The sequence below is a fragment of the Acipenser ruthenus genome, chromosome 29, assembly GCF_902713425.1.
Source record: "Acipenser ruthenus chromosome 29, fAciRut3.2 maternal haplotype, whole genome shotgun sequence".
Classification (NCBI taxonomy): domain Eukaryota; kingdom Metazoa; phylum Chordata; class Actinopteri; order Acipenseriformes; family Acipenseridae; genus Acipenser; species Acipenser ruthenus.
This window is the reverse complement of record NC_081217.1, coordinates 20,629,007-20,645,300: the sequence shown is the minus strand read 5'-3', so window position 1 is coordinate 20,645,300 and position 16,294 is coordinate 20,629,007. Positions and strand designations below refer to the sequence as shown.

Genomic DNA, 16,294 nt, shown 5'->3' with positions numbered 1-16,294 from the left:
GTTCTGTGAAGGGTGCGGTAAAGGCTTGCTTGGGATTGTGTAAACCTCCATCGGGCCAGTTTACACAATGCGCTTGTAATTACTTGGGATGATTTCAGTCCTAATGAGAACAAAGGCCTGTCAGAGAGGACTTAGTGGTTGAATACAAATTAACTTTTAAACATTAAAATGCCATAATTCATCAAGGCAAAAGCAGCTGCTTCTAATTTCGCGCTGTTGTTCAGTTTACACATGACAGCTAAGCTGAAACAGCTGTCTTATTAAATGATAGCGTTTTATACATTGTTGTTTTATCCTCTTGTTTGCTTATGCAAGGTAATGATGCAGCAACAGGCACTTCTCCTTTGAGAAATTCATTTGTTTGTGTCTGCACATTGCTGCAGTACCCCTGTCTTGGCTTGGCAGAAAGATAACTCCCTTTTTAGTTTAAGGATCCATCAATGCAACTCTGTCCACATGTTGCTAAAGGTGTTATTCAGGTATCAAGTTCTACAGTAGATTACTTTTCAGTTATGAGTTATTGACATGTCGTCAGTCCCCTTTTTCTTTGCAGATTGCTAAAGATCAATGTTAATCTGGGCTTTTTATTTTTTATACCAGACAAAAGTTAATTGACTTTTCTTTTCTGCTAATGCCTGAAAATACTTCTCTGCAGAGTTTAGCAGCGTGAGATCAGATTAATATAAAAGCACAGATGGAAATCACAGTGTGCTGTACCTCCTACTGTTGCAACAAAATACAGTAAACTGCCCCATGAGCCATTGGGGTAAGTGAACACGAGTCTCCACTGTTCTTCCAGTGGTGGTTGGTTTTATTTTGTTTGATTCCTCTGGTCTTGAACACGGTATGACTACAGCATGTTATGTCTTTAACACCTTTAGAGATACTGAATATTCACAGCAGGTGTAAAAGTGTCGTCTTTGCCGAGTTTGGCTTGAATCGTACTGTGAGTCTAGCCGCGGTTTAAAAGTGAATAAAAAGTTATTCTGACCTCTTAACTCAACCTTCAATATTGTGAATACCATTATATTGATAATATCCATTAGTCTGACCTCATGTGCAAATAATATCATGCTGCCGACACTAAAAACAGAAATTAACAGCACACTCAAAACTCATGGATGGTTTCACAGATTCTAAGGACTGCCTTATGTTTCTTTAAGTAACATAGTTCAAGATTAGGGCATTAAAAAAAGACAAAATCCAGACTTTTTTTTTTTTTTTTTTTTTACATGAGCAATAACAATTTTCAAGTGCAAATACCGTTATGAACTCTATGATACATCATAGCAAACTCTTATTTAAAAAAAATAATAATAACACAACATAACATTTTGATCATCCACTTGTTTTTTCTGGGGGAGTGGCTGGAGTTGCTGGGGGCAGGAGGCATAGAGGCGCATGTTTAATTGTAGTACACAGGAAACAAAATGCAGGTATAAATAGAAGGTGAAACTCATTAGAACTCTCAATACAGCTTGACTTCTCTCTAGACATAGAGCGTGCCTACGGACGACGGCAAAGGGGGCTTCATGTTACCATGTCCAGAGCCATTCCAGTCCTGGTTGAACAGGTAAAATTAACCCCTTTTTAATTGGTTCAGTTAAACCATTTAGAACAGGGTTGGAACAAAGACCAGGAGGTGAAGTGCCAAGCCCTGGTTTGGGGTCTATGAGAGAAGCGTGGGTTGAAATAAGACCCTGCTTGTCCCTTAGCCGCCACAATCACACTGGGAAACTGCGGGTGCTGCATTGTTGGCTTTACAGAAGAGATCTTCAATGTGACATCACAATGAAAAACGTGCAGCCGTTTACAGCACAGGAACGCAGAGGACAGAATCACTGGCCTACTCCACAAGGCGAAGGTAAGGAATGAGTGATCTGTACCAGTCGAGACTGGTTGGGGAAAACCGTTTAAGGGTTTGAGATTTTTCATAATGGAAGCACAAAAAAATGTGTACCTAAATTAACATTCCAAGGTCTCGCTTGGGATCCTTTTAGTGCCAGTGCACAAATATAGAACACACTGGAATTGCACTACAGTCAAATGATGTAACCCAGTAGCCGATAGCTGTATTTCATTCTTTACCCAAGAAATAAAAAAAGGACATTCTATTGAACAGTTTTTGGCAGGTATAAATATTGTTGTTGCTTTTCTGTAATAAAACAGACAGGAGATGAAGATCATTGCACTCATACAAAGGCAGACTGAAAGTCCTAGTGCACAAGTAAAAAGGTAAATGTGATACTCTTTGGAGGAGCTGTATGGGCTGTGACTGAACTAGAGGGGGCACTGTTTCTGTGGGGGGCTATGAGAAATGGGCTGGTTACTGACTTCCACTACTTTTATAGGGACATGAAGCAAATGCAAAGGTGAAAACAAACTAAAACCAACAAGAAACAAGTTGCTGGAGGTGCAGTTACTGTTCTGAGCAACAGTAAAAGTAATTGCCTTTACAATACAAAAATGTGTTTACTTTGTACCGTTCCGCAACACTTTCAGTTCCCACGCTCACAGCACCGTTTTTTTAAATGCTAAACAAAAACAGATTTAGCGTATATGTTTGCTTTTTTTTTGTGGGGGCTTATAAAACACTGTGAACATGTTTTAAACTCCAAAGGTAAGGGAATTGGTGGAAGTGATACGATGCAGGGCTGGTGAGGGTTTTAATTGTCCCAAATGAGTTAGAGTTGCGTTTTCTCATGCAAAACAAACACAGTCTCTTATTTTGTTTGCTCGAACTGAAAACCTTTTTTGGCTTGCAGTGCTTTGATTTGATTAGCACTGCAACAGAAGAAACGGCTCAGCTGCCCAGGCAACTGTGGCGAGACTTGCGCTCCCTTATTTTATGAAAAACAGCCACATGGTTGGGTAACCCACATGCATAGAATACATTTACAGAACTGATACTACAGAGCAGCGGGAGAGTACGAGGAGTCCCGGGGAATGAAACAAAATAAACAGAAGTAACGATCAATACTGAAGTAGCTGGAACAAGTCAATGAGTCTCAGTCACCTGGAGCTTTCAGCGGAGGACGGGTCTCGGCTAACTAATCCATTGTGACGATGAGTTAAAAAAAAACAGAAGCCAAAAAAAGTCTGCATAGTGAAGTATGTTTTAAAAGCCATAAAAAAAGTTTTTGTCATCGTTGCTGTAGTTGCTGGCTGGCTGGCTCTCTGCCCTCCGTGGCTACTTGTACGGCCTCAGAAAGCTGGACACTTTGGAGCTCAGCAGCTTGATGAAAGAGCGAGGCAGCATCTCGTTGGACTCGCGGGTCGTGTATTTGAAGTAGTTCTGTGGGTGAGCCAGCACGTCGAACAGGGTTTTGATCAGCTTCTTATCCTTTCAAAACAAACATAAAAAAATGTTTGTTTTTTTTGTAAAACATCTATAAAAATGAAAGCCATTTGAGGTTGAAGATTTATTCTTAGCACACATTAATACACAGGAGAACTGTTAATGAAATTCATTAGTCTGACAGTATTCTGCGTGTGCCTGGGATATATTGTAGGAGAGAGGTGCTGTTTACACCACAGTACACAAGGTGGCGTAGTCGTGCTCACCTTTAGGATTTCTTGGTGGTTTTCAGAGGCATACAGCCTGCCGTCTCGAACGATGTCTTCCACCAGCTGCTCGTAATCCTCTGAAAATTCAAAATACAAAAAAACTGATGAGCACGCAGCTAGAAAACTGAACTATGAGCTGTCAGGAAACTATGGGTCAGGCACTCCACAGGACTCACGACACGTGAAGGTAGTAAGGAAACAGAACCCTTTTTCTTGACGTATTATTTAGAAATGCTTTTCCATTTAGAAAGTCTGCGGCACACTGTTAACGTGACGTCAAAGCCAATCGGTCTGATTCCGCAGCGGGTCAATGGGCAGACCTTTGACCTCTCGAGGGCTGGGTTGGAGTTTGGTTTAGAATGCCAGGCTGCGCTTACCGTCGTAGGTGACGTATGGGATCTGGAAGCCGCGGGCGCTGTTGGCCTCATTGGATTTGAAGTTGACCCAGAGCTTGCGGGAGCGCGCGGTGAAGGCGATGGGCCGCTCGTAGGTCTGGCAGGTCTCGTAGGTGGTGATGGAGCTTGGAGACGCTGCGGACGAAGGAGATGGAGATTACCCAACGGAGCAGAAAAACTAGAAACCATCACGAGTGGAACTGGCTTGCCATGGAGAGCACCCAAGCCCACGTTGAGTAACGTGACGAGATAGCCCCGGTACTGAAGGCATCTCTTGTAACAGTGCAATGGGGTGTAATTCCCGGACCCTGGCTGGGACTCACAGTTCTTCCTCATGACCAGCACATCTCCACACTCATCCTCAGAGGGCAGGAAGATCTCGGGCACCACGATGAGGATCTTGCGCTTGGGAGGGGGGTTGATGTTCCAGGTGCACTCCACGTTGGCAGGGTAGTTCCCGGGGAAGTTGGGCGACTCGATGTAGCCTGTGTACTCCCCCAGCTCCCCCCCACAGCGCTGGTCTGCAGAGAGAAGGGTGAGGGAGGGGCATGCAGTCACACACACACTCAGTATCAGCCACTCCTCTCCCATCAATATATGAGAACTTCAAGTTTTTTATCATTTATCATTTACGGGTCCGTTTTTTGTTTCTTGCGACCGCCCACACACCATCAAACACAGTCCATACATCATGCAACAGTTTCTGTGAAAGATAAAACTTATAGTGCCAACTTGAGATTGATCTAGCTCAGTGTTGCTAATGCTAGTTAAAGGGAAGCGACTGGGTTTAAGAAATGTTCTTACTCTTGCACTGGGACACGGTGGTGGCTCCATCGAAGTCGGTGGTGGTGTTGCCTGGGCAGGAGATGCAGTAGTTCTGGCGGAAGTCAGGCTGGTAGGTGCTTAACGGACAGCGGATGCAGCGGTGGACCGTGGTGTTGTAGTAATGACCCGGTGAGCACTGGACTGCAGGCGGACAAGGACAAACTCTTTGGTTAACCATCAGACCAGACGGTCCGTATATAACAAGGCAGTGCAAGCTGGCAGCCAGCAGCAGGGATGGCAATAAGACTCCCATTGTATAGCAGTTTGATCCATTCCTGGTTTTACTGTGAGCTTAATAAGACTCACCTGATATCAATACCTAATCAAGCTCGTATTAAGACCTGGAATGGATGAAACTGCTCTGCAGCAGGAGTTCCCTGTTCTCCAGCAGCGGGGTCGCGGTATTCGCTGCTCACCCTTGGTCTCGCAGTCGTGGAAGGAGCTGGCTGCCTCGTTCTTGGTGCTCAACCCCCCTCCGCAGGGAAAGCAGAGGGTGCGGCCCAGGTCGGGCTGGTAAGTCCCCCGGGGGCAGGCCTGGCACGGCTTGAACCCATCGTGAGAGTGGTACCCCGACGGGCACTGCCCTGCAGATCAGAGGAAGCACAGCAAAAACAACAGCCACACGGGTGTGTCCGTTCAGTCCGGGGGCTCTTACAGGTCATTATTAAATGTGTTAGAAATGATACTGTGACAGTGAAATATACACGCAAACTGAATGCCATTAACAATCGAGTTGCACACAGCAATGGTACAATTGCACATAAATGACATTACATGAGTATGTGTCTACAGTACACACTTGATATATATAATACAAAAACAGTATTGGCTTGTGACATTCCTTTAAGTTCAAATAAATACTCAAATTAGCTATAAATACAAGTATAATTAGGACCATAGTACAGTCAATAAACAAACCAAAAGAACAGTACCACATCAAATTAGCTTCCAGACAAAGGTTTATTTCCGATGTCAGTCATGCTTTGGTTTGCTGGGCTTGGTGTGTTTTTGTCCCGGTCACCCCACATACCTGTGCAGGATGTGATATTACGGGCGCCAGCAGGGCCGTGCCCTTCGCTTCCGGGGCAAAGGTCGCAGGCAAGCTGGCCTTCCCTTTCCTGGAAGGTGCCAGGCGGGCAGGAGACGCACTTTTCCTGTTCTCCGTGGTAATAAGATCCCGGCAAGCATCTAACTGAGAGAGTAGCAGAGACAGGGGTGAGAGGGTGGCACTGAAGCCGGAGATGAGAGCGGAAGAGAGAGATTAGCAGGACAGGGATTGATAAGAGGGCTCCGAGAGAGGTTGTGTTTGCACTGACTATTGTGTAACCTGTTCTCATTAAGCGCTGTGTTTTCTCATTGAGCGCTATTTTCGAAAGTTTAAAACCTCTTTGAGATTGCTGAACTAAGTGAAGCAGACGGAAATCTTTGAAACAGCAAAATGCTCGTTGAGAATAGTGTCCAGAACAGCACAGCCCTGGCAATACCGCACAGGTGGAACCCAGCCATGCAAAGCTTCAGTAGCAGTAATCGGGTTAACATTAAAATGCTGCAGTAAGATCAGCCATGTCAAGGATGCTTGATTACCACTCCTGGGTAGCGCCATTTCCCAGCGATCACAAGGAATACGAGCCCGCTTTCAGCGAGAGGCAGAAATGCATTTGCAGTTTCGAGGACTAAGAAACTAAACTGTCCTCAATGTCCGGTCCTTCCCTCCCCCTGTCTCTCTTCCTTACCACAGCGTCCGTTGTCCCTCTCTTTCCCGGGCCCGCAGTTCTCCTGCCTCTCGGGGGCCCGTGCCAGTTTCTGTGCCACCTCGTACTCCAGCCCCGCCACGCGGATCAGGAAGCGCTCCTGGTTGATGGACTTCTTCAGGGCCTTGATGGAGGACTTCACCTGCTTCTCCATGCGCTGTCGCAGGCAGTTGAGGTTACAGCTCGCTGCGGAGGAACACAGGGAGCAGAGTCACGGGGACCGCAGGACACAGTGCTCAGGGTCTTCAGCTCCTCAACCCAAATCGCAGCCTGAGCTCTTGGAGGTCCAGGTTAAAATCCCCCCTGGTTTCACTCACCCGTAATCTCCTCTGGTTTCACTTCTGCCTCCACCTCCAGCGTGATGCGGGTCACCTCCTTGTTCGGAGGGTTGCGGGTCCGCCGGCCCTTTGCCTTTTTCGACGAGTCGCATTTCAGGTTCACGAAGGTCACGTGGCAGTCATTGCAGGGCAGGGCACCGCCTGGGGAAACGCACACCAGGGATAGTCAGCAGGGGGTGCCAGAGAGCCAGCGTAGCGCACAATACACACACACACACACACACACGCTTATTCATTTATACACACACACACACTGCTGCAGATAACAAATATTGAAAGCAAAGAATAGAGAACTGCAGTGTTACTGTGGAAACACTGTGAAACCAAAGGCTCTCTGCTTTAGCTTTACGCATTTTGAAGAGTGTTGAAAAGGCTTACCTGCCCCCAGGTGCCTGCCCCCGTCGTCCTGCCTGCCCTTCAGCTTGGGGTGCAGGTGACACTTTGCATCTTTGATCTTGAACGAGGCTTTCTGTTTGACTGGCGGGGCCAGAGTCTCTAAAAACAAGAGAGCGGGGCGTGGGGTTAAACTTGCACAGTGGAGGGAAGGAGGGCGGACTGTTTTTACAAACTTCCTAGCTGTTTAGAAATTAGACAAACTGCAAAAAGATTTCAATAACTTGCTTTATGCTTCGCAAGCTTGTCCTCAACAGTAGTTTCTAGAGGAGGTTGTTAACACTCTTGCTCCTGTGCTCTGTATGAACGCTGGGGGCTGGTTACCTATACAGCTCTGGGTGTTGTTTTGTTTCTGCGATGCTTTGCTGTTCAGGATAGGGATGCCGCAGCTCACTGTGTAGCTGCTGTCAGATTCTGAAAGAAAACACACACAAAATAGATGAAAACACAGTACAAGCAAATCGCACAGAGCTCCTGTTGAGCGTAGCTGCATTGCTGTCGCCTACCTGCCAGGTAGTGGGCCTTTGAGGCACAGGTCAGGGAGCAGCTCTCCTTCTTGCCCACTTTGCTGCAGGCGAGGGTGGCCCGCGGAGACACCCAGCTCGGCAGGCACTTCACCAGCTCTGAAACACACACAAACTGTTAACGCATCCCCTGTCCCCACCCCAAATTACATTGCTTACTTGATCCACATCCATAGTGTGTACAGCAGAACAACACCTCACAACAAAATGAATAGCTTCATCAAAATCAGACAAACCGTGACCAAGATAGATACAGCCTCCATGGTAAAAAAAAAAAAAAAGCTGACATTTAACTTAAGGCTTGTTATGCAAAAGGCAACAGATTTTCAGGCCCCAGACAAAAGGTAATTGACCAGTTAATGGAGGTTTCTCCCTGAACTGGCAGGCTGTGCTTCTCAACTCTGGCCACTAGGTGCCAGTGTTTCCCACATACCAATGCAGTCCTTCTTGTTCCAGTGCAGCTTGTGTCCGGGAGGGCAGGTACACTCGTAGCTCCCCAGAGTGTTCAGGCAGCTGAACTTACAGCCCCCTTTGTTAATGCTGCACTCATTGATATCTGCAGGGACACACAAGATACAGAGAGAGAGAGAGAGATGGTTACAGAAAGTCTTTATGAATGAGTATCCCAAAGTGTAGCCAAGCACAGTCAAATGACAGGAATGCATAGGCAAGCACTGTAAAGAACAGTGAGATTCAGAGCTATGTTAGAGTTCAGAGTATGCTATTAGATAACCCACGCTCCCTTGAGAAAAGTACTGGGAAAATGTTGGAAAGCTGAGGAAAAAGATTATGAAATCATTCTATATATTTTTTTTTATATTTCTCCTCACAACTGGGAAATAGTCTAAGGACCATGCTTTTGCTGCAGAACAATTTTTGGACCTAAACGAGGGTGTTAATTTAAGAGATAATCTCTCATAAAACAGAAAAAAAATGAATTTCTTGAATTTTTTTCAAAGGTTCAGTGAAAGGAAATGAAGATTGGGCGCGGCGCTGTTGAAGACCTGTTCAAAGGCAACACAAAGACTTCTGCCCAATTTTATTCTGAAAACAGAAAAACAAGAAGCTTAAGAAAACCTTGGAAAATTCTCCAGTTTGTTTCAGGTGAGAATTTGCAGTAAAAAGCTTTTGAATTTCCACTTTTGTCCATCAGAACGCAAAACCCTAAAACCTGGACCACTTTGAATCAAAAACTAAACTAAGCCAAGCCTGAGTGAAAGCATTGAGCCTTGGCAAAGGTTTCGTTAGAGAGAGGGCCGGAAGTCTGGCTAATTCAAAGACTTGTTTTACTCTCTGGCAGTCAAACATGAGTGTGCGTGTTAGTGCTCTGATACTGTAGAGCACTAAGGAACTGCTTGCTAGAAATCTGAATTGTATTTGCTGTTTAAAAATATATATATATATACATGCCCTGTCTGCCTATGAATGTGTTGTTTTGACCCATTTGTGGTGTGCGGAGGGGGCAGGAAGGATGTGAACCCAGTCCAGTCTCTCACTCCACTCCGTCTCATTGTTCAAAGCCTTCATGATGGATAGCCTCCTCGCAGGATTGTTTGAGGTGTCAGAACTCTCGATAACTGCCGCGATTTATGAAGCTCTCCTCGCCCGACACACACAAAACAAAAGAAAAGGCGAGGAGTTTGTTTTCTTTCAAACTTTATCCGGTGAAAAATGGTCACTTTGACCCCCTGACCTCCGACAGGAGCAAGATAATCAGGTCTGCTGTGTCAGTCATGTGATCTGGGGCCGCAACACAAGACTTGGAAATACAAAACAAAAATGATGGGTGGCTAATTACTGTACTTTAAAATAACTAAGAATTATTATGCATCCTCATATACAAACCACTGTGCTGTTTTATGCTTATAGCTTGCATCTTCGTGCTGTACAATGCTGGCCAATATCCTACTGCACATTACTGTGTTTTTAGCATAGTATACCACCAACCAAAGCATATGTTTGGATTTGTATATATATATATATATATATATAGAGAGAGAGAGAGAGAGAGAGAGAGAGAGAGAGAGACCAGAGAGAATGACCTGCTTTAAACTGTTGACAAATCAGCATATGTATAATATCATTAAATGAGATATAACCAAAGACAGAAATATTAACACTATGGATTATGAATTTCGTTACTATCAGAAGAGTTAGAAAATGGAAGAAATGTAAAAAGGGTTCTGCCCACCTCCGCAGTGAGCCAGTCCGTACAGCACATAGCCCTTGTGACAGAGGCACGCAAAGCTGCCAGCCGAATTCACACAGGAGTGATCGCAGGCTCTGTCGAAGGAGCACTCGTCGATATCTGCAGAGGGGAGAAAACACATTATACCATGCTCTCATTATACCATGCTCTCATTATACCATGCTCTCATTATACCATGCTCTCATTACACCATGCTCTCATTATACCATGCTCTCATTACACCATGCAAGCTGTCATTTCAGAGTTCATTTTACAGAATCAAAATGGATTACTTTACAAAACGCCTTGGGATTCAAAGTAGATTCCTTCGCACTCTTTCAAGCTAATAAGGCTTCCACAGCGCTGTATTTTGATCCCAGATTGAATACAGATTGCTACAGATTGTTCAGCCTACCACCTGTCTGTCCAGTTCTTCTGTGAGAAAATCATGACAGGCAGAATGAAAGCTTGTAATTACTGGGGGGAAAAAAAAAAAAGTGTCTTGATGCCAAATGTCTGTCCAACTCAAATGCGCTTAAGAAAACAAGAGCTTTTCCCTAGCTGTGGGATTTCATGCTCCTAAATCCTCCATCCAATCAGCACAGCCTTTCACGAGAAGACATCTACACCAGTGCTGCACAAGTCATCAAAACTTTCCTCATCTTAACAATGCTGTCGGGTTGCTTTTTTTTTTTTATATATATTTCCTAACCCGTCCATCATTACAATACATATGGAAACCATTTACATTGAAAACAGTTCGCTTATCTTGGAATGTGTCAACCGGCTTGACGTGAAATCAGATCATGACATGGATACCTTTTTCACTGAACTACATTGACTTTGCAAATAACTCCCTGCTTTGTGATGTCAAGCTATTTACACAGGGCAGCCCTTTGAGAAGACGGGCTCATTTTCATAGGGGAGTGAATAACTACCTTTATAAAACAAAATGCACAAATCTGTTATTCATTAAAGTAGTACCCAGCTCCCCTGTGCTGCACCCCTCTCCCCTGTGCTCTAACCTCCTCCCCTGTGCTCTACCCTGCTCCCCCGTGCTCTACCCTGCTCCCCTGTGCTCTACCCTGCTCCCCTGTACTCTACCCTGCTCCCCTGTGCTGCACCCCGCTCCCCTGTGCTCTATCCCGCTCCCCTGTGCTCTATCCCACTCCCCTGTGCTCTACCCCACTCCCCTGTGCTCTACTCTGCTCCCCTGTGCTCTATCCTGCTCTGCACACAGACAAACACCCACCATTCAAGGCTGTCCTTTAATAAGAATCTCGCATTGATGCAAAGCCCAGCTCATCACGGGGTGGTTGACCCAGCATTCGGAAAGCTAGCTTTCTGAAGAAATGTCAGCAACAGATTAGTCAGCTTGTTTTTGACGTTGTTTTTTTTTAATAACGCTTGAGCAAAGCCGTGCGTTGGCGGCTGGATTGGAAGGCGGGTATTACTTATCCACAGAGGAGGGATAGCACAGGAACCTGGACCAGCCGGCCTGCCCTGGGGAGATTAGCTCAGTCTACATGCTTGTGTTCACCTGGGATTCAACTTTATCATGGATCACCCCCTTGCAGAAGAGTTAAAGAAATACCACTGGGTCACCATTACAATATCAATTGCGGATTACCCCGAAGAAACGTGAGCGCGACCATGAGCAACAGCTATGCAACCGATCATTTTATGTGGTACTGCAATGGATTACCAGCTTTGTGTAATGGTTCAAACCATTGTGATGCGCTTAAAATGTCAAAATATGCACATGTCTCCACTGGGGTACCATTCTACTAATGGTTCCTCCCATTCCCTGCCCACATCCATGAAATCCACACTAAACACTCTCCTTATTGAAAACGCTTTGACAGCACCTGTACTTGTCTGTGTTTGACAGGGGCATCAGTCGCGAGATCTGACTTCATCACGGGATCCCAAATTAGATCTTGGAGTTGTTTACGGAGGGCAGGAATGCAACTCTAGCGAGACAGAGGTGCATACGTGCAGAACGCCACAGAGCGAGGGATGGAGAATGGAGAAGTATTCCAAAAAAAAAAAAAAAAGAACGAACACAATAGCGTCTTTGTGATGCTCCATCTTTTCATCTCTCTCTTTTTTTTTTTTTTGGTTAATTTTAGTACACGGGACACCTCCTTAATGAGTCCCCTCGATAGGGCAGGGGCAATTTTGAGCAAACCGCAGTTCTCTTTTCGGTTAACGAGAGACCCCCCCTTTTTTAATCCCAGTCGCTCTTGCTTTTCACACTAATTTTAAAAAACAAAACAACAAAAAAAACCCGAAATGTGCAGGGAAGATGTTTATGGCAAGCTGGAGAGATAAGAGGAGTTTATCAGAGATGTACCAAATAAAGAATCGAAACTCTAAACCTGGAATAGGCACAGCATCAGATAAACACAGTACCACTGGGCCCTCATAGAGTTCATGAGTGGCGAGAGGCGGAGAGGGTGGGAGGCTGTCAGACGCTTTCAGACCAAGGAGGAATGCCTTCAGCCTTGCAGACTCAGCAGGCAAGTCCCATCATGATTAATTACATGAGCCGATGACAGCTAAGAAACACCGTGACTATTTCAATTGAGATAACCCCAGAGTTTAGTTTACATCTCAGCCGTTTTCAACAACAGAAGTTTCAAGTATTTTTGGGGTATTGATAAAAAAGGAAAAAATGACTCTTTCCCCCCCCCCCTCCTCTAATCTCAACACACGAGAAAGATAACCATGTTCTTTTGGCAATGGTTTAGTCTAACCCTTTTGAACTCTGGAAGCCAGCAGAGTGGACTCTGAATACCGAGCTACAGGCAAGCTGCCTTCCTGCTGGACTTCTCTGCTTCAGAATACGAGACAGTTCCGCAGAATTTCAGCCTGGGAAACAGCTGAGAACGTGACGCACCGCTGACTGCCCGACGATTCGAGAATTTCGGCTCAGCAATAAACTATCCGCAAACCAGACCCGCTATTGCTCTGCGAAAACCTGCTGGCATCCTGGAGCTTGGGTTTAAAAGCAGATCTTATTAGAAGCAAACAAGTCTTTGAGTTTTCACTGGTGTCATTTTCAATATTCTTAGTGGTTAAAACTAGATGAAAATGACATCCCCTGACAGGATGGACCGATAATATGAGCTTAGGACAGTCTACAGTTTTAGAACATAGACTTAGGAAGTCTTTTCTATGTAGAACAGGCATTGTTTGACGGTAATGTTGTTTTATGGCTAGTATGTTTTATGAGTGGCAGCTTAAGATCTGTGTTTTCACTGAAAACGCTTATGTTTTGACTGGGAAGATCAGCTTGCCTGAGAAATATTTGCAGCAGGCGTTATCCAAACCTTTTTTTTTTCCCCCTCTTTACATTTTTTTAACGGTTGCCACGGAAACCCGTATGGGCCCTGGGAAACATTCAAGGCAAAGAAAGGGGCCCCAGACAACAGGCCTGACTGCAGGGTGCTCACCTTTAAGACGGGGTCGCTTTTTAAGTTCGTTTTCACTGTTCTATTTTTATTAATCACTAGGTCTTCTCTCTGTGCGCTGAAGGCGAAGGATGAAGGCACAGACACTAAGGAATTTTATATTACTGTAAACCAGAGCATGACTGTTTCAGATTATTGCTCGGTGCATGTCATAAATATCCTTATATATATGTCCTTAATGTGTTTACAAGGAGATTTAACTCCTAAATCTAGTCGAACAAAGTATTTAGAAGATGCATTTGTCTGGAAAGCAGATAACAGCGTTAGACACAACTATAGTATGACACAATCCTTTTTGTTATGATCAGATGAAATCAGTGGATCTGTCAAGTTGCAAACAGGCAATGCTTAAGAAAGCGATCTGCTCCAAGCAGCGTGACTTGTTTGATTCTGTGTCGGCTCTATGAAAACAAACACGGCTCTGCGCCATTGAACTGCACACAGGGCTAACACAACACCTCCCTCCAGGACCTTCGACCCCAGCGGGAGGCCCCTAGCTACGCGATACAAACCCGGAGAAGAAGAAGTTTAACCAAAGAAGTTTAAATAACCCTGTCTGATGTGGACTGCTGGCAAAGGATAAGCTCAAAAGACAACACAATGAGATTCCACATAAGAAAGTGTGTGTCGCCTTCTCTTTCTCTTTGCGGGCTGAGTGCTACTTTAGGATTAAGAAAGAAAACTATTTCATTTAGAAGTCCTCAGGGAGGGCTGGCTGATTTATTTGTTTTTTCTCGTACCTGGGGGAGCTGGGGAATCCGTATTTATTTACTGGCTGTCTCCCAGAGCACTCCTGTTAAGGAGTGAGTTACAAACATGCCTGAGTTTACACAGACCATGTCTGGAGAGGGGGCGGGGGGGCGAGGTGGGGGGGGCAGGTTGTTTTTCCTTATAAAAACAGTAACACTTATTGAATCTAGTCTCTGGAATACAACAAATACAGAAAGATCTCACTCCTAAAAGAAACCATTACAGGCTTCATAACGACCTCAATGAGAGCTGGATTCAATCAAACTTATAGCGATGCCATAACTTTGATTGAATTCAGGCCTTAGTCACACCTCGGCCAGTGAGCACTGGGATCAGGATGATTCTTCTTTATAATTGCTGTTCCACTTGCATAATAAATTGTGTGTATAAGGTTACAACCTTTGACCACCTTGTTGGATAAACCCGCACCCTGGCGACTGATAGATCTATGAGCTCACATAGCTATAGTTTCTGTGGTCTTTATACAGTATAGCACATGCACAATTCACGACTGCGATTCAACCCGATTTGTGAAGAAGACATTACCAGGGAGCACTGCATTGTGTGTCCAACCAAGCTCAAATGCCCAGGCACTGTGCAAGTATGCAGTCCCGTGCATCCATGACCAAACGTTTTGCATCAGATGAAGCACAATGTTTGGCCATAGCTCTGTTCATACCGTTGTGACACCACAGCCGTGTTGAAATGCAAAGGGCTGTCCTACCTTGACAGGTCCTCTCGTTGGTGAGCAGTTTGTAACCCTTCTTGCAGCTGCATTCGAAGCTCCCCACTGTGTTGCGGCACACGTGGTCGCAGCCACCGTTGTTCAGCCGGCACTCGTCAATATCTGGAGCAAGAACAGCAGGGGTTAAAGCAGGGAACGAGCGCCACGCCCAAGCTGGCCCGGGACACCCAGCCAGGCAGCCCGGAATGCTTCTAATAACACACATTTATAAGTTATGAGGCCCTTCGTGGTTTTTGGGGCCTTTATATTTACAGGAACTGTTGGCACCTTATGCTGAACCTTTGGTAGTTCCTAGAAATCAGGAGGACCTCTTGTTGTTCTGCTCCCTGCCTTTGGAACTCCGTCCCGGGTCGTATCAGGAATGCTGGCACAGTCGAATCTTTCACATCACATTTAAAAACAGATTTGTTTGAGTTAGCTGATTTTTGAGCTGGATTGACTGGCCAGTGGCTTTGAGTTTTTATTGTAAAGCGCTCTGGGATGCTCTGCATGAACAGCACTGTATAAAAGCAAGCTGTATTGTATTGTAATGTATTGTAGTGTAGTGTACATTTACCATGTTTTATCGTGGTTTACTATCTGGTTGTATTTGTACCATACTGTACCACCTTAAAAGATGCATGGCACCAGGCAATGAAACCCACAGTGACAACAGAAACGCTTATAAATTCAGCCAGAACAAAGCCTGTTGGTGCCAAGCAGCAAGCTGCCCTTTTTAAAGCACTTCTCAGTGGTGCCTTTCTGTGGGCAACGAAGTCCTACTGACCTTTTAAATTCCCGTCTGCATTAGCACCCAAAGAAACTTTCTATTGGCAACAAATAAATACAAAAAAATAATTCAAAGGAAGGTTTCCTGCTGTGCTGCTGCTATCCCAGTGCCAGTGTCTTATCTGAAATGGCAAACCCCCCAATTCACAGCAATTAAAGCCCTTTCACACACGCTCCCATCACGTTTGCTTTAGCTTGCTGGCACGGTGCAGACTGCATAACTTGTCTGCAGAAAAACATCAAACATCCAGCAGCTCTCATTAAAAACATCACCCCCGGGGGGCGTTGTGTCATTATCTCACTGCAGTGTCTAATGGAAGATATCTTATTCACCTCCCCCAGTGTTCATGAAGTGCATTTAAAAAAAGAATAATTTTTATATTTCAAAATGATGGTCCCCAGGCACCCCACTGCCTCCCAGTCCCTCAGCTATAACCCCTACACCCCACTGCCTCCCAGTCCCTCAGCCCTAACCACTAGGCCACACTCCCTCCCAGCCTCTTTGCTCTATCCACTAGGCCACACTGGAGATGCCCCCTTAATCCGAACCCCATTGGCTGTTGGAGGTGTTGAA

At 45.2% G+C, this 16,294-nt stretch overlaps 1 protein-coding gene across 4 annotated transcripts in view; it reads right to left on the bottom strand.

Annotated features, from left to right (window-relative positions):
- Positions 1 to 1,205: 1,205 nt before the first annotated feature.
- LOC117397174 (signal peptide, CUB and EGF-like domain-containing protein 3) overlaps positions 1,206 to 16,294 on the bottom strand; it is a 55,094-nt gene continuing 40,005 nt past the window's right edge. For 3 of the 4 annotated variants that reach the window (XM_059004182.1, XM_059004185.1, XM_059004184.1), the window contains 15 exons: positions 14,932 to 15,054; positions 9,985 to 10,101; positions 8,227 to 8,349; positions 7,776 to 7,892; positions 7,594 to 7,683; positions 7,255 to 7,371; positions 6,856 to 7,017; positions 6,521 to 6,724; positions 5,818 to 5,979; positions 5,204 to 5,371; positions 4,767 to 4,928; positions 4,286 to 4,483; positions 3,945 to 4,097; positions 3,565 to 3,644; positions 1,207 to 3,343 (listed from right to left, as the gene is read on the bottom strand). In XM_059004182.1, the coding sequence (XP_058860165.1) occupies positions 3,191 to 3,343; positions 3,565 to 3,644; positions 3,945 to 4,097; positions 4,286 to 4,483; positions 4,767 to 4,928; positions 5,204 to 5,371; positions 5,818 to 5,979; positions 6,521 to 6,724; positions 6,856 to 7,017; positions 7,255 to 7,371; positions 7,594 to 7,683; positions 7,776 to 7,892; positions 8,227 to 8,349; positions 9,985 to 10,101; positions 14,932 to 15,054 (2,129 nt within the window). In that variant the 3' untranslated portion in view covers positions 1,207 to 3,190. Of the gene's footprint in view, positions 3,344 to 3,564; positions 3,645 to 3,944; positions 4,098 to 4,285; positions 4,484 to 4,766; positions 4,929 to 5,203; positions 5,372 to 5,817; positions 5,980 to 6,520; positions 6,725 to 6,855; positions 7,018 to 7,254; positions 7,372 to 7,593; positions 7,684 to 7,775; positions 7,893 to 8,226; positions 8,350 to 9,984; positions 10,102 to 14,931; positions 15,055 to 16,294 lie in introns of all 4 variants that reach the window. The other variant, XM_059004183.1, reaches the window with a different exon arrangement.